This window comes from Macaca thibetana, chromosome 10, assembly GCF_024542745.1.
Source record: "Macaca thibetana thibetana isolate TM-01 chromosome 10, ASM2454274v1, whole genome shotgun sequence".
Taxonomy (NCBI): domain Eukaryota; kingdom Metazoa; phylum Chordata; class Mammalia; order Primates; family Cercopithecidae; genus Macaca; species Macaca thibetana.
The window spans coordinates 73,826,944-73,850,218 of NC_065587.1; the positions used below are offsets into that span (position 1 = coordinate 73,826,944).

Below are 23,275 nucleotides of genomic sequence, written 5' to 3' on the forward strand. Positions count from 1 at the left end.
AACGGATGGGAGACTAGGGGATATATACAAATGGGGTCAGTTTGGGCTTAACTAGGGATACACAGATACATAGAAAATCATGCAAACAAACGTGATTACTAACTCCAAGGAAAAACTAAAAGTTGTGTCAGAAGGAAAAGCAGTCAGTCATACTAAGAGTTCTGGCTCAGCTATGAATAGCGTTTGTGTGTCCTTAGTAACATCAACATTAATATTGATCCAACCAAAATGACACAATTATATGGACAAATGGAGGGACTGAAAGTACGTGTCTGTGATGAAGGATGACCAAACAGCAGCCCAATCTGCAGCACTAGATACAGTCAGTTGATAAGGCTTAATACTGAACAACTGTGAAATGGTAATAAAAATATTTCACATGGACATGAAAGTCAGTACTAAAAGCTTCATCTGGAAGAACTGAAGGTGGTTGTCTCTTCAACAGAAAGAAAGGAGTGGTTGCCAAGAACTACTGATTTTCATGATAAGCCTTGTTGAATTTTTTAGGCAGGGTCTTGCTGTCACCCAGGCTGAAGTGTAGTGGCGAGATCATGGCTCACTGCCTCCTTAAACTCATGGACTCAAGCGAACCTCCCACCTCAGCCTCCCAAGTAGCTGGGACTACAGGTATGGGTCACAGAGCCCAGCTAATTTTTTTTTATTCTTCGTAAGGATTTTTTTTTTGCTGTTATTACTGTTTTTTGTTTTTTTTTTTTTTTGAGATGGAGCTTCGCTCTTCTTGCCCACGCTGGAGTGCAATGGCATTACCTCGGCTCACAGCAACCTCTGCCTCCCGAGTTCAAGCGATTCTCCTGCCTCAGCCTCCCTGTAGCTGGGATTACAGGTATGCATCACTAAGCCTGGTTAATTTTTGTATTTTTAGTAGAGATGGGGTTTTACCATGTTGGTCAGACTGGTCTTGAACTCCTGATCTCAGGTGATCCACCCACCTCGGCCTCCCAAAGTGCTGGGATTACAGGTGTGAGCCACCACACCCAGCTGGTATTGTTCTTTTTGTTGTTTTTTCTCCCAAATATTTTTTATCTGCAGTTGGTTGAATCTACAGATGTGGAACCCAAAGATATGAAGGGCTGACTGTACTTATTTATTAATATTACTTATTATATTTGTTCAGTTATTTCAAATATGGATCTATTTCTACGTAAGTATATTGCAAACTTCTGGAGGATGGGCATGGTGGATGATTCCTTTTTGATACCTGCCAAAGCTATGTCCATAGTAGATGCCCCAAAGATAATTCATGGATAAACATAAACATCGAATTCAAGGTGACTTGATATGCAAATTTAAATCAAAGTCTAGAGATAAAAACCAAGGTTAGATTAGAGCTGTCACTGTAGTTAAGACATTTGGAGAACTTAAGTACATCAAGATAGAGCTGCAGTCAAAGTTCTGTGGTCTACTTTTTTGGTTAATGTTTATTTTTTTTAATGAAGAGATATTTTTGTTCCCAAAGTACTCTCAAGTTTCAAGTTTTGGTGACCTGGGACTTGGTATATAAACGTGAATTTACTCTGCCAACACCCTATGTGACTTTCTAGACTTTGTGCCTGCCTCCTTTGTTTTCCTAGATTGCAAAGTCATAATTTCCACACACTGAGATACTGACCTTCTTTTATTGCTGGTCTGATAAGATTGGCAGAGAGAGGTTAGTTTCTTGCCCCTCGCTGGAGGTGGGGAGATGAAAACACCAGGGAGAAATACATAGTGGAAGACCATCTTGAGTTCAGAACGAGGAGTCCTCGATCCTGGGCCAGCATCAGTCCATGGTGCTTTTGGTCTCACTGTGGTTTCACTCCCCATTAAATGGGGAAAATACTTGACATTTTCTGACATCCCGGGTTCAACATATGCATATCAGTAAATGTAATACACACGTAAAGAGAATGAAAGGCAGGCCAGGCACGGTGGCTCACGCCTGTAATCCCAGCACTTTGGGAGGCCGACGCGGGCAGACCACCTGACGTCGGGAGTTCATGACCAGCCTGACCAACACGGAGAAATCTTGTCTCTACTAAAAATACAAAATTAGCCTGTGTGGTGGCACATGCCTGTAATCCCGGCTACTGGGGAGGCTGAGGCAGGAGAATCGCTTGAACCCAGAGGCGGAGGCTGCAGTGAGCCGAGATCGCGCCACTGTACTCCAGCCTGGGCAACAAGAGTGAAACTCTATCTCAAAAAAAAAAGAGTATGAAAGGCAAAAATCACATGATCATCTCAATAGATGTAGAAAAGCATTTGAGAAAATTTGACAACCTTTCATGGTAAAAACTCTCAACAAGTTAGGTATAGAAGGAATGTACTCTGATGTAGTACCTTGGAATTTACTTTATATGACAAATTCTCTGTGAACATACTGAAAGCTCTTCCACTAAGATTAGAAACAAGACAAGCATCCCCACTCTCACCATTTCTATTCAACATAGTAATGGAAATCCTAGCCAGAGCATTAGGCGAGAAAAAGAAATGACAAGCCTCCAAATTGGAAACGAAGAAGTAAAACTGTCTCTACTTACAGATGGCATGATCTTTTTTTTTTTTTTTTTTTTCTGGAGACGGAGTCTCGCTCTGTCGCCCAGGCTGGAGTGCAGTGGCCGGATCTCGGCTCACTGCAAGCTCCGTCTCCCGGGTTCACGCCATTCTCCTGCCTCAGCCTCCCGAGTAGCTGGGACTACAGGCGCCCGCCACCTCGCCCGGCTAGTTTTTTGTATTTTTTAGTAGAGACGGGGTTTCACTGTGTTAGCCAGGATGGTCTCGATCTCCTGACCTCGTGATCCGCCCGTCTCGGCCTCCCAAAGTGCTGGGATTACAGGCTTGAGCCACCGCGCCCGGCCCAGATGGCATGATCTTATATATAGAAAACCCTAAAGACACCACCAAAAACCTGTCAGAACTAAATAAAGTTGTAGGATACAAAAGCAACATATAAAAATCAGTAGTGTTTCTATACATTAACAAAGAACTATTCAAAGAAAAAAATGAATAGGAAAAAATCCATTTTATTTCATATTTTATTTTATTTTAATTTTGTTATTTTGTAGAGAGAGGGCCTCAATGTTGCCCAGGCTGGAGTGCAGTGGTGCAATTTTGGCTCACTGCAACCTCCACCTCCTGGGCTCAAGCTATCCTCCCATCTCAGCCTCCTGAGTAGCTGGGACTATAGGTGCATGCCACCATACTTGGCTAATTTTTTTGTAGAGATGGGGTTTTGCCATGTTGCCCAGGCTGGTCTTGAACTCCTGGGCTCAAACGATCTGCCTGCCTCAGCCTCCCAAAGTGCTGGGGTTACAGGCATGAGCCACTGTGCCTGATTTATTTATTTATTTAGAGATGGCTGGAGTGCAGTGGCAACATCTCAGCTCACTGCAAGCTCCACCTCACGGGTTCAAGCGATTCTCATGCCTCAGCCACCCGACTAGCTGGGATTACAGGAGTACACCACCATGCCTGGCTGATTTTTGTATTTTTAGTAGAGACACAGGGTTTGCCATGTTGGCCAGGCTGGTCTTGAACTCCTGGTCTCAAGCGATGCGCCTGCCTTGACCTCCCAAAGTGCTGGGATTACAGGCATGAGTCACTGCACCCAGCCTAAAAGGCCTCATTTATCAAGGCTATACAAAACGTAAAATACTTAGAAATAACTCTGGGGGAAACTTGGAGCTATCAACAAATCCGATCAGTGAGTTTTTTTCTTTCTCCTTTCCCCTTTTTCCTTTGTGAGATGGAGTCTTGCTCTGTTGCACAGCTGGAGTGCAGTGGCACAATCTTGGCTCACTGCAACCTCCGCCTTCCGGGTTCAAGCGATTCTCCTGCCTCAGCCTCCTGAGTAGCTGAGATTACAGGCGCCCACCACCACACCTAATTTTTGTATTTTTAGTTGAGACAGGGTTTCACCATGTTGGTCAGGCTGGTCTCGAACTTTTGACCTCGTGATCTGTCTGCCTCAGCCTCCCAAAGTGCTTGGATTACAGGCGTGAGCCACCACACCTGGCCTTTTTAAGTGACAAGGTCTCATTCTGTTGCCCAGGCTGGAGTTCAGTGGACCATCACAGGTCACTGTAACTTCAAACCCTGGGCTCAACTGATCCCACCTCAGCTTCCTAAGTAGCTAGGATTACAGGCACACACCACCACACCTGTATAATTTTTTTTTAAAAAAATTTTTGAGGCCGGGCGCAGTGGCTCAAGCCTGTAATCCCAACACTTTGGGAGGCCGAGGCGGGTGGATCACGAGGTCAGGAGATCGAGACCATCCTGGCTAACATGGTGAAACCCCGTCTCTACTAAAAAATACAAAAAAAAACTAGCCGGGCGTGGTGGCGGGCGCCTGTAGTCCCAGCTACTCGGAGGCTGAGGCAGGAGAATGGCGTGAACCCGGGAGGCGGAGCTTGCAGTGAGCCGAGATCGCGCCACTGCACTCCAGCCTGGGTGACACAGCGAGACTCCGTCTCAAAAAAAAAAAAAAAAAAAAAAATTTTTTGGCCAGGCATGGTGGCTCACGCCTGTAATCCCAGCACTTTGGGAGGCTGAGGCAGGAGGATCACGAGGTCAGCAGTTCAAGACCAGCCTGGCCAACATGGTGAAACCCCATGTCTACTAACAATACAAAAATTAGTCAGGCGTGGTGGCACGTGCCTGTAATCCCAACTACTCGGGAGGCTGAGGTAGGAGAATAGCGTGAACATGGGAGGCAGAGGTTGCAGTGAGCCGAGATCCTGCCACAGCACTCCAGCCTGAGACAGAGTGAGACTCCATCTCAAAAAAAAAAAAAAAAAAAAAAGAAAATTTGTAGATCTGTTGCCCAGGCTGGTCTTGAACTCTTGGCCTCAAGGGATCCTCCCACCTTGGCCTCTTAAGTAGCTAGGACTACAGGTGCTGGCCACCATGCCCAATGCCATCAGTCAGCTAAGTCTTACACTTTTCTGATCACAGCTACAGGGACAGTTGGTCTTACTGCCCAGGTTCCTCATGGTCACCTCCTATTTCCCAATGCAAGTCATCTCCTTGCAACTACGGACAAAGGGGCACTGGTTTTCTTCAGCCTATCAGGCCACAGACCCTCCCAGGATGTGCTGGTGATTTTGCTGCTGCCATTATTTCAGCTGTGGGGCAAAAGCAGCCCTGTGGATGGTGGTCTCAGGGCAAACTCTGTAGACATTAATTCTAGAGAAAACCCTCTCGAAGGATTAGCATCTTAGCCAAGAAACTTTTACCCTCAGATTGGAGCATTTTCTAGTTGGTTCTTCTTGTGTTAGTGAGAGGAATGAAAGAATGGAGGCAATAGAGATCCATGGATGGAGGCAAGCCAGCACCTCCAGCGTTTGGAGTAAACTCCTGAGCCCAGGCCTGCCTCCCACAGAAACAGAAAGAAAACCTATCCTGCCTCTCACTGGGCCATAAATTATACATCGTCCCCTTCCCTGGGCCTTCAGGGAACCGAAGCATGTTCCACTCCTGCCACTGACCTTCCCCATCTTTGGGACTCCTGTCTTAATTTCTCACTGATCACAAAAAGTGATCTTCACAAAGTCTTCCTGCATTGTTTCTCTGCCAGTTCTGCAGACTTTGGGAGTTACTGTCTTAGCTAGAGAATAACAGTGGATCAAAGAGGAGGGACTATACCTTCTAAGTGCCCCTGCACCCAGGGCCACCCATTGGCATTGCCTGAGGAGGTCGTCTCAAGGTGAGGAGATGGACTAGGAGGGAAAGTGAGCCCTCATCAGCCAGTGCTTCTCAGACACTGACAAGCAACTAATAGGTAGGCTTCTTGACATACAGGGCTCTTGCTACAATGCAGATACCGATTTAGGAGAGGAGCCCAAGATTCTGCCTTTCAAATTTCCCAAGTGATGTTGATGCTGCCAGTCCACAGACCAGACTGTATTTGCATAGCAAGGAGCAAGACTGAGTGGAGGTGAAAAAAATAGAGGAAAAACAAGCTCCATGAGAGGCAATCTGATGATGCTCCAGCTGCAAAACCTCTTTGTCTTCAAGGACTTCCCTGCAGGGCCTTTCACCTTTTACGGAGGATTGGAGCACACAGCCTTCCAGGCCCAGCCGAATGCTGGTAAAGGACCAGGGGCCTGAGACCTCCTCACACCCTCCATCAGCAGCTGTCAGGGAGAGGAGCCCTGCCTGGGCTGGGCAATCAACCCTCGCCCCTGCCGCTGGCTCTCGGTTGGTTCTGCCATGGAACAGCAGGCTCAAGATGGCAAGAGGGTAACAGATGGTCTCTCTTCCCTCCACCTCTGCCTCATCCCAGGCTCTGCTCCCTGAAGCCAAAGCATTGATCCTCTTTACTTTCTTGAACAGCAGCTTACTTTGTGCCAGGCTGTGTGAACCACCATCTGGAACTGTTTTTATTTAATCCTCACAATCACCTTGTGAGGTAGGAACTGTTTTATCCCCACTTTAGAAGGAAACTGAGGCCCCATCACTGAACTACATACCTGTGAGGCCAGGAGCCTATGGGACCGAATCTAGGAGAGAAGCCTCAGGATAGGAATTTAATGAGAAATCAAGGCAACTAAGGTGCATTGATTGGTATATGACCCTTCAAAGGTAAGCAGAAAGCCAGTGCTGTTACTGTCCGTCTACCAGGTTCCCTTACCATACACCAGTGGCAGGAGGTTCTCCTGTGCCAGCTGGTATAGGTAGGTCATGAAATGGGCTCCTTGGCCTGGGCAGAGGGTGCCAGGCAGAGGCATGACTGACCAGGCAGCATCAACTGTGTGAAGAGTAGCTGGCCCGCTAGGCAGCTGGTGGAGGGCCATTTAGGAAAGTCTGAAGTAAACGTAGGTCGGTACTTGCCTACCTATCTATACCTCAAAGGAACAGTGTCCTGGGATGGAAATGCACACGATTCCAGCTCTTCATTTGACAAACCTAAGTGTCTACAAGCACTGTGCTAGGATTTGTGGGAGGGTTTAAGACAATCTTTGTCCTTAGTGAGGAAAATTAGCATGCTGGATATAAAAATAAGAGTGGTGGAAACTTTGGTGAACTGGAGAATGCTGCTCAGCTAAAACTTGTACTACCTTATTTGAGTTGGCTGGAGCCTCTCAGCAATGAAGGACTACCTGATTTTTCAAGTCCAAAATCAAGATCATGTGAACATTTCCCTTTTCAGAAACAAAATGCGCAGAACTTGGGGACAGGTGGTCAGAAGATAAAACGGAACAATTCAAAAAATAAATCCTCAAATGCAGGCCAACATGTGGCTGCTGGTTTGCAACCTGTGTTCCTCACTACCCAAGTCCTATTTGTTCCTGTTGTACCTCCAGCACCTCACAATTCCTGGCAGAACAGAAGTGCCTCTGGTATATGACCACGTGAAGCTTAACCAAGAGACCCACCAGAGTGGCAATGGATCTGAAATTTCCATCACATGCAGAATAGCTGAAGCAACTGGAGAGGGTTTTTAGCCTTGGAAATGACTAACAGGAGGCATAAGAATTGTTACAAATAAGAACATCCTTTAAAAAAGTTAGGATATATGGTCTGGCCAACATTTTGGAGCGGGGAGAAGGCTACTTTCAGGTAAAATATACATCTGACAAGTGACCACGGTCCCCCAACTACTTCTACTGTCCATACCCACCTCCCCCATTTCTTCACTGGCCCAGTACCTAAAAGCATTTGGCTGTCATATCTGGTAAAGGGAATTCAGGCTTTGCCTTTTTAAAATTTTTATTATTGTATTTTTGAGATGGAGTCTCACTCTGTCACCATCTGGAGTGCAGTGGTGTGATCTTGGCTCATTGCAACCTCCACCTCCCGGGTTCAAGTGATTCTCCTGCCTCAGCCTCTTAAGTAGCTGGGATATAGGTGTCCGCCACCACACCTAGCTAATTTTTGTATTTTTAGGCCAAGCTGATCTTGAACTCCTGACCTCAAGTGATCCCGCCCACCTCGGCCTCCCAAAGTTTTGGGATTACAGGCGTGAGCCACCGTGCCAGGCCCAGGCTTTGCCTACTAACTTTCATCCCAAATATCTCACCTACTTCCTACCTAAGAATCTTACCTAACTCAGAATTTTTTTTTGGAGATGGAGTTTCACTCTTGTTGCCCAGGCTGGAGTACAATGGTGCGATCTTGGCTCACTGCAACCTCAGCCTGCCGGGTTCAAGCAATTCTCCTGCCTCAGCCTCCCAATTAGCTGGGATTACAGGCATGCATCACCATGCCCAGCTAATTTTGTATTTTTAGTAGAGACGGGGTTTCTCCATGTTGGTGAGGCTGGTCAAATTCCCAACCTCAGGTGATCCGCCCGCCTCGGGCTCCCAAAGTGCGGGATTACAGACATGAGCCACCGTGCATGGCTAACTCGGGACTTTTCTAAGGATTAAAATGAGATATGTAATGAAACTATCTGGCAGAATACCTGGCAAAGGGGTCAAGAAATGTTCAACATTATTATGGAGGTTTAGATCTTTTCTCCCATCCAACTACTAACCAGGCCTGACCCGGCTTAGCTTCCAAGATCAGATGAGGTCGGGAGCATTCAGGGTAGTATGGCCGTAGAGGTTTAAGTCTTTTCTATAAAACAGCAAATAATACAACTATGGTAAAAGCATACAAGTTGCAAGGAGTCTGAGTTTGGCTTCATAAATGATACTTCTGTAACAATGCCAGCTGGAATAAGATGACAAGAGTGAATGTTCAAATAGAGCAGCAAAGGCCATTCCTCAGGGAACTCTGGAGAGGAGATTCCTACCCCAGGTAGGAAGTTGGTTGGTTTCTGCTCTGATCCTATGACTACTAAATGCATAGGATGAAAAACTACACTTATAATGTGCATTAACAAGAATATGACTGATCTCCATGGATATGGAAAGATACACAGAATAGAATCAGTGGGGGGAAAAAATTATAGAACCATACAATGGGAGACCAAGTTTTAAAAACCAGGTATGTATATATGTGCTTAGAGCATTTCAGGAAGGGGTATATTAAGAAATTTATTTGGAAAACCTTGAGAGGTAAGCTGGAGTGAATGCACACTCTCCACTCCATGCCCAAATGTTTACTTTTCACTTTATACCCTTCTGTTTATTTTCTTTGATCAGCAGCATCAACTTTTTAAAAAAGGACCGAATAGGCCAGGCTTGGTAGCTCATGCCTGTAATCCCAACACTTTGGGAGGCCAAGGTGCGGGGATCACTTGAGCCCAGGAATTCAAGGCTGCAGCGAGCCATGACTGCCACTGCACTCCAGCCTGGGCAGTAGAGCAAGACTCTGTTTAAAAAAAATAAAAATAAAAATAGGCCAGGCGCGGTGGCTCAAGCCTGTAATCCCAGCACTTTGGGAGGCCGAGACAGGTGGATCACAAGGTCAGGAGATGGAGACCATCCTGGCTAACACAGTGAAACCCTGTCTCTACTAAAAAATACAAAAAAACTAGCTGGGCGAGGTGGCGGGCGCCTGTAGTCCCAGCTACTCGGGAGGCTGAGGCAGGAGAATGGTGTAAACCCGGAAGGCGGAGTTTGCAGTGAGCTGAGATCCAGCCGGCTACTGCACTCCAGCCTGGGCGACAGAGAGAGATTCTGTCTCAAAAAAAATAAAATAAAATAAATAAATAAATAAATAAACCAAATCATTTGGTTTGGTCAAAACCTTCTGATCTGAGCTTTGCTTGGCAACCACTCCCCAAGATAAAGCTTTATATATCACCTCACATATTCACTGTCAAAGATCAGGAACTCTAGACTACTGGACTCCCCAGTCAACATTCCCATTACCAAAAGTGCCTAATCTTGGAGGCTGCTTCACGTCACCCTCTCTTTGTCCCTCATTTCCTGAGTCTTTTTTTTTTTTCCCCTCCAGCTACACTCGCTCTACTGGTGATCTCAAACAGCCCTCTGATTTTTAAGATACTGTCCAAATACTGACTCCCAAATTTCTATTTCCATCCAAGACCCACTCTTAAAACTCTAGACACACACATGCATCGCAACTGCCTCCTCAACAGCTCCACTTGGATATTGAGTAGACATCTAACACTTGCTCTTCCCATAGCCTTCCAACTCAGCTGATGGCATGTCCATGCTTCTAGCTGCCCAAGTCCACACCTCAGAGTTAGGGAAAGTAGAGTGTGACCCATAATGCCAGCTACCTACAAACTAAGGTAGATCTGGGTACTGGGATTAAAGATATCATAAAATCATTAAAATGTTTTCTGAAATGTTTAAAGTTAACTCATTTTAATTCCAGGATTTGGATTTCAACGTTTTAATTTCTTTGGACTATAAGTCACCTTTTGCAAGCTAAAAAATAGAATCAAACTAAGGTGATCTAGTCCTCTAGGCATCCAAGCTGATCCTTGGAATCATGAGCAGAATGATGACATCATACAAGGTGCTAGCAATAGGGTTATAAACTCGAAATAATAACCACTTATCTACATGTTTCATTAGGAAACAGCCAAAAGTCCAGCCAATAAAGGAATAATCTACAGAACATTTTGATTTACAAGGGACAAAATGATCCAAATTGTATGCTGTCCAATCTACTGGTGAACTGGATCAGAATGGGCCAAGGACTGTTAAACAGAGAAAGTATTTACATTTTGAAAACTTGCTCCGCAGGAAAAAAAAAATTCCTGGTTGCTGTCAATAAGAAAGCAAGTAAAAAAAAACATTACAGATGAACTCACCGATCTTTGATTTTACTAAGGCCTTCCACTGGAACATGAAGGTAGGGATAAGTGTAGAGGATAATATACTCAGATATTTTTAAAATAAATTACTTAGTAATAAGAAATTAGCCATACTACATTCTTCCATTTGCTACAAGAGGAAATTGGCAATGAAGACTATTTAAAAGAAATGCTCAGCTCTACAGAGGGTGGTGGCAGGCAACACTTTTCCATTACAGAATAACCTCTATTCTTCCATGATACATATTCCTGTGGAAAAACTTGTCAGGAGCTCTTGCCAGGGCCAAGGGATGAAAAACAGAGCATGTCCTAATTAGCTACTGTAGGTTCAGTTAACATCTTTGGGAAGGACCCATAAAATCTGGCCATTATTTTCTTAAACATCTGCAAGCAGAAGAATTCCTTAGTCCTTAGCTATAGTTTCTGCTAGGTATCTTAAAGCTTGGACAGTTCCACTGTGACATTTCTCCTCAGCTATTAGGTGGGTGCTAGTCATCAAAGTCTGGAATGTCATCATAGGAGTAACCACGGTAGCCTTTGGATGCGTAGTAAGCGATGCGCAGGTGGTAAAAACCCGGTAGGAACACCAGAATGCCAATGATCAGGACTGGAACGGCCCGGTCTGCCCCCTGGTGGCAGAAGGAGGCAAACACATTAGTATCGTAAGAGTTACACATTTTAAAATAAAAAGTCTCATACCTAATCCTTAGATCAGTATTTTATACTCTTCAGTACATTTTCTTTGAGTTGTATACTACCAAGGGAAAAGGTTTCCTCCTGACTATAAATTGAAGAAAAACTACAAAGTACTAACAATTATAAAGAAAAAAATGACCCATTCTCATCCAGATATTTTAGCTTCTTTTCCTTTTTTTAAAGCTCTTAGCTGTGAACACAACATACTCTGTGTCCTGTGGCCAATATTATTAAAACTTCTTCATATATTTAAACTGTAAGGATGTGTAACATTCCACTGAAATGGACATGCCACAGTTTTACTTAACTGCCCCACATACAACTGCTGGACACTTTGGTTGTTTTTCACCTTTTGTATTGTACAGCTACCACTACAATAAACTCTGTGTTTTTCTCAGAATTTCAGGGTTTTTTTTCTTTTTTTTTTGAGGTAAGAGTCTTGCTCTATTGCTCAGGCTGAATTACAATGGCGTGATTACAGCTCACTGCAACCTCAACTTCCAAGGCTCAAGTGATCCTCCACCTCAGCCTCCAAGTAGCTGGGGTTACAGGTGTGAGTCACCATACCTGGCTAATTTTGTATGTTTGTTTGTTTGGTAGAGATGAGGTCTCACTATGTTGCCCAGGCTGGTCTTGAACTCGGGGGCTCAAGAAATCCTCCTGCCTCAGTCTCCCAAAATGCTGGAATTATAGGCTTGAGCCACTGCACCTGGCTGGCTGTGTTCCCTGTTGTGTGTTAATTATAGTCAGAATTGGTTCAAGACAACTTAGACACTGTGTATGTGGGGACAGCCCATGAGAAATAACCACCAACTACTTTAGGTTTCTAAGGTTTCATATTGAAGCTCAACAGGAACGCCATCCAAACATAATGTAAGAAGGAACTGACTTATGAGGCACAGTGACCCCACACATATAACAGAATTGCTATTTCTCTCCAAACACTGACGGTACGTCCATGGCACTACACAGCTACAATGACAGCATGCTGCTCCAGCTACAGCCCTTTACCAATCAGGACCCTTGCATGCCAGGCTCAGCCATGTTGTTCCAAACTATTACAGGGCAAACTGTCTAATATCTCAGAGACCAAGTTTGTCTACCTGCTACCACCTCCCTTATAGGAACTATGGAAGTTTACTGTTGCTCAAAGGAAGAAAAACATATTTTGCCAACAGAGAACAAAATGCAAAAGAAAATCTTTTTGTTCTTTCTGCTGGAATCTGCTGTACTAGACATGAATATAAAAACAAAGATTCAACCAGGAAAAAAACCCTAAAATCCGAATAGACAAACAAAGAGTAATGAGATTGAGGCCATAATAAAAAGTCTCCTAGCAAAGAGAAGCCTGGGACTTGATAGTTTCACTGCTGAATTATACCAGTTAAAGAATTAATACTTGGCTGGGCATGGTGGCTTATTCCAGTAATCCCAGCACTTTGGGGGGCCTAGGCAGGCAGATCGCTTGCTCAGGATTTCAAGACCAGCCTGGTCAACATGGTAAAACCCCGTCTTGACAAGCAACACAAAAATTAGACGGGCATGGTGGTACACGCCTGTGGTCCCAGTTGCTAGCGAGGTGGCAGGATCACATAAGCCTGGGAGGCAAAGGTTGCAGTGAGCTGAGCTCGCACCACTGCACTATGCCTGGGTGACAGAATGAGACCCTGTCTCAAAAAAAAAAAAAAAAAAAAAAAAAAAAGAATACTAATCCTACTGAAACTATTCTGAAACAGAAACAGACATGGAGAGAATACTTCCAAACTCATTCTATGAGGCCAGTTTTACCGATACCAAAACCAGGCAAAGACACGTCGAAAAAAGAAAAATAGGCCAATATCCCTGATGAACATTGATGCAAAAATCCTCAATAAGGAGGATAATACTAGCAAACCAAATTCAACAATACATTAAAAAGATTATTTATCAGGACCAAGTGGGATTTATCCCAGAAATGCAAGGATGGTTCAACTTATACAAATCAATCAATGTGATAAAATCATATAAGCAGAATAAAGGACAAAAACCATATGATTATTTCAATCAATGCTAGAAAAGCATTTGATAAAATTCTACATTCAACGGGTGCAGTGGCTCACGCCTGTAATCCCAGTACTTTGGGAGGCTAGGGTGGGCCTCACACTGACCATAATTAACACACAACGGGGAACATAGCCATAGGGGTGCAGTGGCTCAAGCCTGTAATTCCAGCACTTTGGGAGGCTGAGGCAGGAGGATTGCTTGAGCCTAGGAGTTCAAGACCAGCCTGGGCAACATAATGAGATCTCATCTCTAACAAACAAACAAAAAAATTAGCTGGCTATGATGACTCACACCTGTAACTCCAGCTACTTGTGAAGCTGAGCTGGGAGGATCGATTGAGCCCAGAAGATTGAGGTTGCAGACAGCTGTGATCACACCACTGTACTCCTGGACTGCTTGAGTCTAGGAGTTTGAGATCAGCCTAGGCAACATGGCAAAACGTCGTCTATATAAAAAATGAAAAAAAAAAAAATTAACCAAGTGTGGTGGCACCTGCTTGTGGTCCCAGTTACTTGGGAGGCTGAGGTTGCAGTGAGCCAAGATGGTGCCACTGCACTCCAGCCTGGATGACAGAGTGAGACTCTCTCTAAAAAAAAAAAAAAAAAAAAATACACTAGGGAAAGAACCAGTCTTTTCAATAAATGGTATTAGGAAAACTGGATATCCATATGCTGAAGAATGAAACTAGACCCCTCAAATCTCCTACCATATACAAAAATCAAATGAAAATGGATTAAACACTTAAATGTAAGACCTAAAACTATGAAACTACTACAAGAAAACATGGGGGAAACTCTCCAGGATGCTGGACTGGGCAAAGATTTCTTGAGTAATGCCCCCAAAAGCACAGGCCATCAAAGCAAAAACAGATAAATGAGATCACATCTGGTTAAAAAGCTTCTGTACAGCAAAGGAAACAATCAACAAAGTGAAGAGACAACCCACAGAATGGAAAAAAATATATGCAAAGTATCCATCTGACAAGGAATTAATAACCAGAATATATAAGGAGCTCAAACTCTATAGGAAAAAAATCTAATAATTCAGTCAAAAATGGGCATTTCTCAAAAGAAGGCATACAAATGGCAAATAGGTATAAGAAAAGGTGCTTAACATCACTGATCAAAGAGATACAAATCAAGACTACAATGAGGTATCATTTCATCCCAGTTAAAATGGCTTTTTAAAAAATATAGACACGAGGTCTCACTATGTTGCCCAGGCTGGTCTCGAACTCCTGGGCTTAAGTGATCCTCCTGCCTCGGCCTCCAAAAGTGCTGGGACTACAGGTGTAAGCCACTGCACCCAGCCAAAATGGCTTTTATCCAAAAAAACAGGCAATAACAAATGATAGCAAGGATGTGGAGAAAAGGGAACCCTCGTACAAAGTTGATGGGAACATAAATTAGTATAGCCACTACGGAGAACAGTATGAAATAGAACTACCATATGATCCAGCAATCTCACAGCTAGGTATATACCCAAAAGAAAGGAAATCAGTCTGTCAAAGAGATATCTGCACTTCCATATTTATGGCAGCACTATTAACAACAGCCAAAATTTGGAAGCAACCAAAGTGTTCTTCAACAGACAAATGAATAAAGAAAATGTGGTACATATATACAATGGAGTACTATTCAGCCACAAAAAAGCATGAGATCCTGTCACTTGCAACAACATGGATGAAACTGGAGGACGTTATGTTAAGTGAAATAAGCCAGGCACAGAAAGACAAACTTTCCAAGTTCTCACTCATTTGTGGGAACTAAAAATTAAAACAATTGAACTCATGGATATTGCAGGATGATGGTTACCAAAGGCTGGGAAAGGTGGGGGGAAATGGGGATGGTTAACGGGTACAAAAACATAGTTACATAGAATGAATAAGCTCTAGTATTTGATAGCACAAAATGACTAGAGAATAATTTATTGTACATTTAAAAATATAATAACTAAGGCTGGACGTGGTGGCTCACGCCTGTAATCCCAGCACTTTAGGAGGCCCAGGCGGGCAGACCACTTGAGGTCAGGAGTTCGTGACCAGCCTGGCCAACATGGCAAAAACCCGTCTTTACTAAAAATACAAAAATAGGTCAGCCGTGCTGGTTTGCCACTGTAGTCTCAGCTACTCAGGAGGCTGAGGCAGCAGAATCACTTGAACCCAGGAGGCGGAGGTTGCAGTGAGCTGAGATTGTACCACTGCACTCCAGCCTGGGTGACAGAACAAGACTCTGTCTCCAAAAAAAAAAAAAAAAAAAAAAAATATATATATATATATATATATATATATGTATAACTAAAAGTAAGCCAGGCGCAGTGGTTCATGCCTGTAATCCCAACACTTTGGGAGGCCAGGAGTACGAGACCAGCCTGGTCAACATGGCGAAACCCTGTCTCTACTAAAAATACCAACATTAGCCGGGTGTGGTGCCGCACGTCTGTAATTTCAGTTACTCGGGAGGCTGACGCACAAGAATAGCTTGAACCTGGGAGGCAGAGGTTGCAGTTAGCTGATATCACGCCACTGCACTCCAGCCTGGATGACAGAGTGAGATTCTGTCTCAAAAATAAATACATAAATAAACAAATACATACATAAATAAATAAAAGTATAATTGGAATGTAACACAAATGATGAATGCTTGAGGTGAAGGATACCCCATTTAGCCTGATGTGATTATTATGAATGCATGACTGTATCAAAATATCTCATGTATCCCCTAAGTATATACACCCACTACGTCCCCGTAAAAATTGGAAAAAAAATTGAAAAAAAAAAAAAATTGGCCAGGTGCAATGGTTCACACTGGCAATCCCAGCACTTTGGAAGGTTGAGGCAGGCAGACTGCTTGAGCTCAGGAATTAGAGATCAGCCTGGGCAACACAGTGAAACCCTGCCTCTGCAAAAAATAAAACAAACAAAAATAAATAAAAAATAAAATTAGCTGGGCTTGGTGGCACACACGTGTAGTTCCAGCTACTTGGGAGGCTGAGGTGGGAGGATCACTTGAGCCCAGGGAGGTAAAGGTTGTGCCACTGCACTCTAACTTGGATGACAGAGCAAGATCCTGTCTCAAAAAAAATAGACCACTGGGGAAACACACACACACACACACACACACACACACACACACACACATACACACTAGAGCCTTGGCTAACATTTTTAAAATCTCATAGCTTATTCCCACTTGCCCGTCAGCTTACCCCTTTGCTGATGTAGCCTGACAGCAGGAGGGAGCCTATAATAATGAGAAAGGCGCCGATCAAAAACAGCACAGTGGCAAGTGCGATGGCCTTATAAGGGATCTTAGGAGGAGTTTTCTTAAACTGGAAGAGAAACAGAGACAAAAAAAGACAATGAAGAACGTTATGCAAATACCTGGGTTCAAACATTTAATTACTTTTAATTTTTATGGGTTTTTTTTTTTTTTTTTTGCTTGTTTTGAGATGGAGTTTTGCTCTTGTTGTCCAGGGTGGAGTGCAATGGCATGATCTCAGCTCACTGCAACCTCCACCTCCTGGATTCAAGTGATTCTTCTGTCTCAGCCTCCTGAGTAGCTGGGATTACAGGTGCCTACCACTACACTCAGCAATTTTTTGGGTATTTTTAGTAGAGACAGGGTTTCACCTTGTTGGCCAGGCTGGTCTCGAAGTCCTGACCTCAGGTTATCCGCCCGCCTCTGCCTCCCAAAGTGCTGGGATTACAGGCGTGAGCCACAGCGCCCTGCCTAATTTTTATGATTTTAGAGACAGAGTCTTGCTCTGTCACTCAGGCTGGAGTGCAGTGGTGCAATTATAGCTCATTGCAGCCTCAAACTCCTGGACTCAAGCAATTCTCTTGCCTCAGCCTCTCAAGTAGCTGGGACTTCAAGCGTATGCCACCATGCCCAGCTAATGTTTAAAATTTTCTGTAGAGACAGGGTCTCACTATGTTACCCAGGGTGGTCTCCAACTCCTGGGCTGAAGGGAATTCTCCCGCCTCTGCCGCCCAAAGTGCTGGGATTACAGGTGTGAGTCATCAAGCCCAGCCTCAAACACTTTAAAACAGGGAGGAGAGCTCACACCTATAATCTCAGCAATGTGGGAGGCTGAGGCAGGCAGATCACTTGAGCTCAAGAGTTTGAGACCAGCCTGGGCAACATGGTGAAACCTCATCTCTACAAAAAATACAAAAATTAGCTGGGCATGGTGGTATGTGCCTGCAGTCTCAGCTACTTGGGAGGCTGAGGTGGGAGGATGGCTTGAGCCCAGGAGGTGAAGACTGCAGCCAGCTGAGATTGCACCACTGCGCTCCAGCCTGGGTGACAAAGCCAGAACCTGTTTCAAAAACAACAACAATAACAACAACAACAAAAACGGGAGGGTAATTAAGAACCAAACTAGATGCTTTATGTGTCTTAAGTATGTCGTACCACCCAGTGCAGCTCTGAGAAATAAAAGGGACTGGCAAGAGATGCAAGAGATGAAGCTCTAGTTATTGCTCTCACAGTTACTCAAAGGAATCTCAGAGGAATGTCATTCACTCTAGTTTGAATCTCATTCCATAAATCATTCATTGTATCATAAGAAACTTTTTATAAACAAAAACAGAACTGACTTTATGGTCATTCATTTGGTAGACATATATTTATTAACTGCCTGGTATATAGATGGCTGTACTAATTTATGGGGATTTAACAGATCCTGTCTCTACAAAAAATTTTAAAATTAGCTGGGCGTGGTGGCACACGCCTGTGGTAACAGCTATTCAGGAGGCTGAGGTGAGAAGACTGCTCGAGCCCAGGAGGTCAAGGTGGCAGTGAGCCTTGACTGTGCCACTGTACCCAAGCCTGGGCAAAAGGGCAAGACCCTGTCTCAAAAAAAAAAAAAAAAAAAAAAGAAAAGGCCAGGCACGGTGGCTCACATCTGTAATCCCAGCACTTTGGGAGGCCGAGGCAGGAAGATCACCTAAGGTCAGGAATTCAAGACCAGCCTGACCAACATGGAGAAACACTGTCTCTACTAAAAATACAAAATTAGCTGGGCATAGTGGCGCATGCCTGTAATCCCAGCTATTTAGGAGGCTCAGGCAGAAGAATTGCTTGAACCTGGGAGGCGGAGGTTGCAGTGAGCCGAGATGGCACCATTGCACTTCATTCAGCCTGGGCAACAAGAGCAAAATTCTGTCTCAAAAAAAAAAAGGAAAAGAAGGCAATTTCAGTTTATTCCAAACCATTAATTGTTTGTTCCACATAGCAAGTAAACCTGCCTTATGAACAAACTCAATTCAAGGTTAAGATTCAGAGACAAATTTTCTAAGGTTTGGCTCATGGTTGTGCCTGACAAAATGGCTGGAAGCTTTCCAGATCTTTCCAGATCTATTTTTATCTCTCCTTCAAATGTGGGTCCAAAGAGTAATTTATTTATTTATAAAGGATGGGTTCCTGCTACTTCCTCGTTGGCCCTAGTTCCACCTAGAGTATTCTATTGTAAGGGGAAGTGCGTAAAAGGAGATGCTATAATAGTATTGACTAGTTTATAAATGGTTAGGGTAGGATACAAATTTAATAAATACTCTGTTTTACTTACTATTTATCACAAAGAATACCTTTAATAAATTGGATCTCATGACATCAGGAAAGAAGGAAGATTCCTACAATCTGCTGGCTTTAGCAATAAGTTTCTCCCTTAAAAGGTGAACTGGCTTTGACTAAAGTGTAAATAAACACTGATAAAAAAAAATTTCACCTAACGAAAATTTTAAAGTTCCTTAAAAAAAACAAACAAACTCCATCTTAACAAAACACAATCTAGTTAGTTTCTTAATAAAGTAAATAAAACCTGTAACTACAAGGCTCTGGCATTACAACTAAAAATTCTTAGAGATGGACAATACTGGAATTGGTTTGAAACTACCCTGCCACAGCCCTCTTCTGCATTTATGGCTGAAAAGGTCTCAGAGCTGAGTTTTCCTCTTGTTGCTTCCTCTAATCCCTAGGGACAGTTAGCAAACCCTCCATTTGGAAGGTCTTCCAGCTAACTCAACAGAAACACAGCCAGCCAGTCTTGCAGTTCTTGTCTGCATTTACCTGAAGGTCAATGTAGCCATCGTCTGTGCTGGAGAGCCTTGAATATTTCACTTTACTACTGGGGATTCCAGTAGCCAGGTTGGTACGGGACGGCATCATAACACGCTGACACAGCTACGGTTTGAAAACAAAAAACGCTGTTATTGTCTGTAGGTGACAAAGGTGCATTAGAGCCAATGAGTTCAGGATTATTAGATGCTCTGCATTGGAGTTCTGGGCTGCCACGTCAGACTAGCAATGGGCAATTTACACTTCACTGTTAAATTTTCACTGTGTCAGAGGCATACGCATATGGAGAACCAGATATGCCTCTGACACAGTGAAAACATTCTCACTATATATTAAATATCTAGTCTGGTCTGTCCTTGTAGAATGACAGTGAAGACACTCACCAAGAATCACATTCCAGTTTATTCTGGCACTAAGATTCCCTGACTTTTAATTTTTCCAAAGTCACATAGAGACTAGGTAGAATAATGAGGACTTAAATCCAGGTCCACCTGACACCACAGTATTGCCTGTCCCTTGCTCCCACTTTTAAGAAAAAGCAAGAGGAGCATTCAAATGATTCTCTTGTTTGACAGGGAGGGAGAAGAGGGCAGGAAATGGAATACACTCACATCAACATTTTGCCTATTGCCCCTCAATAGAGATCAACCCTTTAATGCAAAAGATTTGTAAAGTTTCTTGCCGTAAATTTGTGGGGTTTTTTGTTCGTTTGTTTGTTTTTCTTGAGACGGTGTCTTGCTTTGTCACCCAGGCTGGAGTGCAGTGGGTTAATCTCAGCTCACTACAACCACCGCCTCCCGGGTTCAAGAGATTCTCCTGCCTCAGCCTCCCGAGTAGTTGGGATTTATAGGCATGCACCACCACGCCTGGTTAATTTTTGTATTTTTTAAGTAAAGACTGGATTTCACCATGGTGGCCGGGCTGGTCTCGAACTCCTTTTTTTCTTTTTCTTTGTGATAGAGTCTCACTCTGTTGCACAGGCTGGAGTGCGGTGGCGCGATCTTCGCTCACGGCTGCTTTCACCTCCTGGGTTCAAGCAATCCTCCTGCCTCAGCCTCCTGAGTAGCTGGGATTACAGGCATGCACCACCATGCCTAGCTAATTTTTGTATTTTTAGTAGAGATGGGGTTTCACCATTTTGGCCAAGCTGGTCTTGAACTTCTGACCTCAAGTGATCTGCCCAACTCAGCCTTCCAAAGCGCTGGGATTACAGGCCACCATGCCAGGACCCTTGTAAATTTGGATAAGGGCCTGGCTATACTAGTGCCTCTAGAAGCGCCCACCTCTCTGCCCCATCCCAAGCACCAAAAGTAGTACTTCATTTTCCTAATTACTTCTGTACCAACCTTAAGAAATGGAACATGGTACAATATCTTACAATAAATTTTAAGGAAAGAAAGAAAAAAATGGAATAAAAACCTGGGTTCTTGTTCAAAATATTCAAAGCAGACAGCGATAATGAAATCATGGCTATTATGTCACCAGTTTAAGAGACAGTGGATAAGTCTGAAAAATCCTAACATTTAAATTAAGGCAATTTGTATTAATATGCTGGGTGTGGTAGCTCATGCCTGTAATCCCAGAACTTTGGGAGGCTGAGGTGGGCGGGTTACCTGAGGTCAGTAAGTTGAGACCAGCTTGACCAACATGGTGAAACCCCGTTTCTACTAAAAAAAACCCCAAAATCAGCCGGGCACAGTGGCACATGCCTGTAATCCTAGCTATTTGGAAGGCTGAGGCACGAGAATCGCTTGAGCCTGGGAGACAGAGGTTGCAGTGAGTCGAGATTGCACCACTGCACTCCAGCCTGGGTGACAGAATGAGACTCTGTGTCAAAAATAAAATAAAATAAAAATAATTTTTTTTATTTGTCCACTTTTCCTCCATAAAGTAACAAAGCTGTATGATCAAAATGGATAAATATATTTTAGTCAAAGTTTTTAAATTCTAAATTCAAAAACATATCTTAAAAAAAAGAAAACTGGCCGGGCACCGTGGCTCACACCTGTAATCCTATGTAATCCTAGCACTTTGGTAGGCCAAAGCATGTGGATCACGAGGTCAGGAGTTCGAGACCAGCCTGGCCAATATGATGAAATCCTGTTTCTACTAAAACTACAAAAATTAGCCAGGCATGGTGGAGGGTGCCTGTAGTCCCAGCTACTCGGGAGGCTGAGGCAGAAGAATCGCTTGAAGCCAGGAGGTAGAGGTTGCAGTTAGCTGAGATCGGGCCACTGTGCTCCAGCCTGGGCAACAGAACGAGACTCCGTCTTAAAAAATAATAACAATAAAATGAAGTATTTCAATAAGGGCATAAGGGCAACATAAAAAAAGGACTAGTTTTTTTCTGGGTTGGCATTTTGAAAATTCATCATTATCATCATCACAATAATGGTGGTTAGTACTTACCTAGTCTTTGTTAGATGCCAGCTGTTCTAAGTACTTTGCACATACTTAATTCCAAAAATTAACAAATTGTTTTCTTTTTTTGGTGTTTTTTTTTTTTTTAGACGGAGTCTCGGAGTCTCGCTCTGTCACTCAGGCTGGAGTGCAGTGACCCGATCTCGGCTCATTGCAACCTCCGCCTCCAGGGTTCAAACGACTCTCCCGCCTCAGCCTCCCAAGTGGCTGGGACTACAGGCGCCTGCTACCATGCCCGGCTAATTTTTGTATTTTTAGTAGAGACGGGTTTCACCATATTGGCCAGGTTGGTCTCAAACTCCTGACCTTTTGATCCGTATGCCTCGGCCTCCCAAAGTGCTGGGATTATAGGCGTGAGCCAGTGTGCCCGGCCTAACAAACTGTTTTAAGTGGCTTGCAGTCAATGCAAAGTAACTAGCATAAATAATTAAATAATTGGTGCTAAATATTAGTGTCCCTTTTTATTGATTACATCCTGGTCTAGAAATCAAGTATTGAAAAATGAGCATAATGCTAATCTCTATACTTTTCAAAAAAGATTGGATCAAACTGCGTCAAATACTAGGTTTTTAGTGTTGTGATCCCGACTGCATTTAATTCTATAAAAGTTCAAACTACCAATATGTGTGGTTTTTGAAGGAATTTAACCACATCTAACTTGCACTTAGATTTTTTGTTAAGTACGTCCTGACATTATTCATACATCCGCATCAAAACAACACACCGCAGGGGCGTGAGGGAGAGGGGAGACGAATGTTTACTCTTGGCAAAGAGGATTCTAAAAGAGGGGGAAAAGAAAAACGAGCATTTTCAAAGTATCAGTCTTCGTTCCCAACAGGCTTTTTACCAGCTCACCGCTACCCCCAAACTCCCTCAGCACCTGAATGTTAAGAGTTCTAAAAGCATCATAAGACGTTTGGCACAGTGCCTGGCATCACGCGTCTCTACATACGTTATTCTCCTGCCCGTCTTCAGACCTTGCCAGAGAGATAAATAAGAACCGACGAGAATTTAGACGTAAAACAAACTGTGCCAGGGAGGACGAATGCCCCACACGGATGACTCGGAGCTTGATTTAGGCGGGAAGCGCGGTCTCGGACACGCCCAGAGCCCAAGAGGACGGTTCTGTCCCCGCCCCGTCGCACACACGCCTTACCGGAGCGCCGCGCCAGGCCGCCCGCACACCCAGAGCTCGCCCACGGTTGGCAGCGCACGAGGTCGCATGGTACGGCCCGCTTAAGGGCCACTCAGCCTGCCCCAGCCAGGATCAGTGCGCCGGAAGTGGCGTGCCGGAAACAGGCGCGTCGGAAGTTGCGTCTCCGGAAGCGTTTGTTTCCTCAACCAGCTTCCCAGGCTA

General features: G+C 43.9%; 2 protein-coding genes across 3 annotated transcripts in view; one reads left to right on the top strand and one right to left on the bottom strand.

Annotated features, from left to right (window-relative positions):
• The window catches only part of CHGB (chromogranin B), an 817,086-nt gene that overhangs the window by 24,224 nt on the left and 769,587 nt on the right, over window positions 1–23,275 (top strand). The window lies entirely within an intron of this gene.
• On the bottom strand, window positions 10,211–23,217 carry TMEM230 (transmembrane protein 230). Of its 2 annotated transcripts, XM_050745266.1 has the most exons (5): window positions 23,075–23,198; window positions 21,662–21,767; window positions 19,489–19,602; window positions 16,625–16,747; window positions 10,211–11,307 (listed from the first exon to the last, which is right to left on the bottom strand). In XM_050745266.1, exons 1-5 carry the CDS (start codon window positions 23,140–23,142, stop codon window positions 11,167–11,169), a joined length of 552 nt encoding a protein of 183 aa, XP_050601223.1. In that variant the 5' UTR covers window positions 23,143–23,198; the 3' UTR covers window positions 10,211–11,166. The 2 variants fall into 2 exon arrangements, with proteins under 2 accessions (XP_050601223.1, XP_050601222.1); XM_050745265.1 differs by lacking the exon at window positions 21,662–21,767 and having other exon boundaries at window positions 23,075–23,217.

Bases quoted from the DNA above. Each gene is read 5' to 3' on its own strand.
- TMEM230 (XM_050745266.1), bottom strand. From the start codon at position 23,142: ATGCGACCTCGTGCGCTGCCAACCGTGGGCGAGCTCTGGGTGTGCGGG. The intron at 21,768-23,074 runs GTAAGGCGTGTG...TTATTTTTTAAG, and splicing joins CGGCCTGGCGCGGCGCTCCG to ACGGAGTCTCGTTCTGTTGC. The intron at 11,308-16,624 runs GTAAGCTGACGG...TTCTGCCACCAG, and splicing joins CAGGCTACATCAGCAAAGGG to GGGGCAGACCGGGCCGTTCC.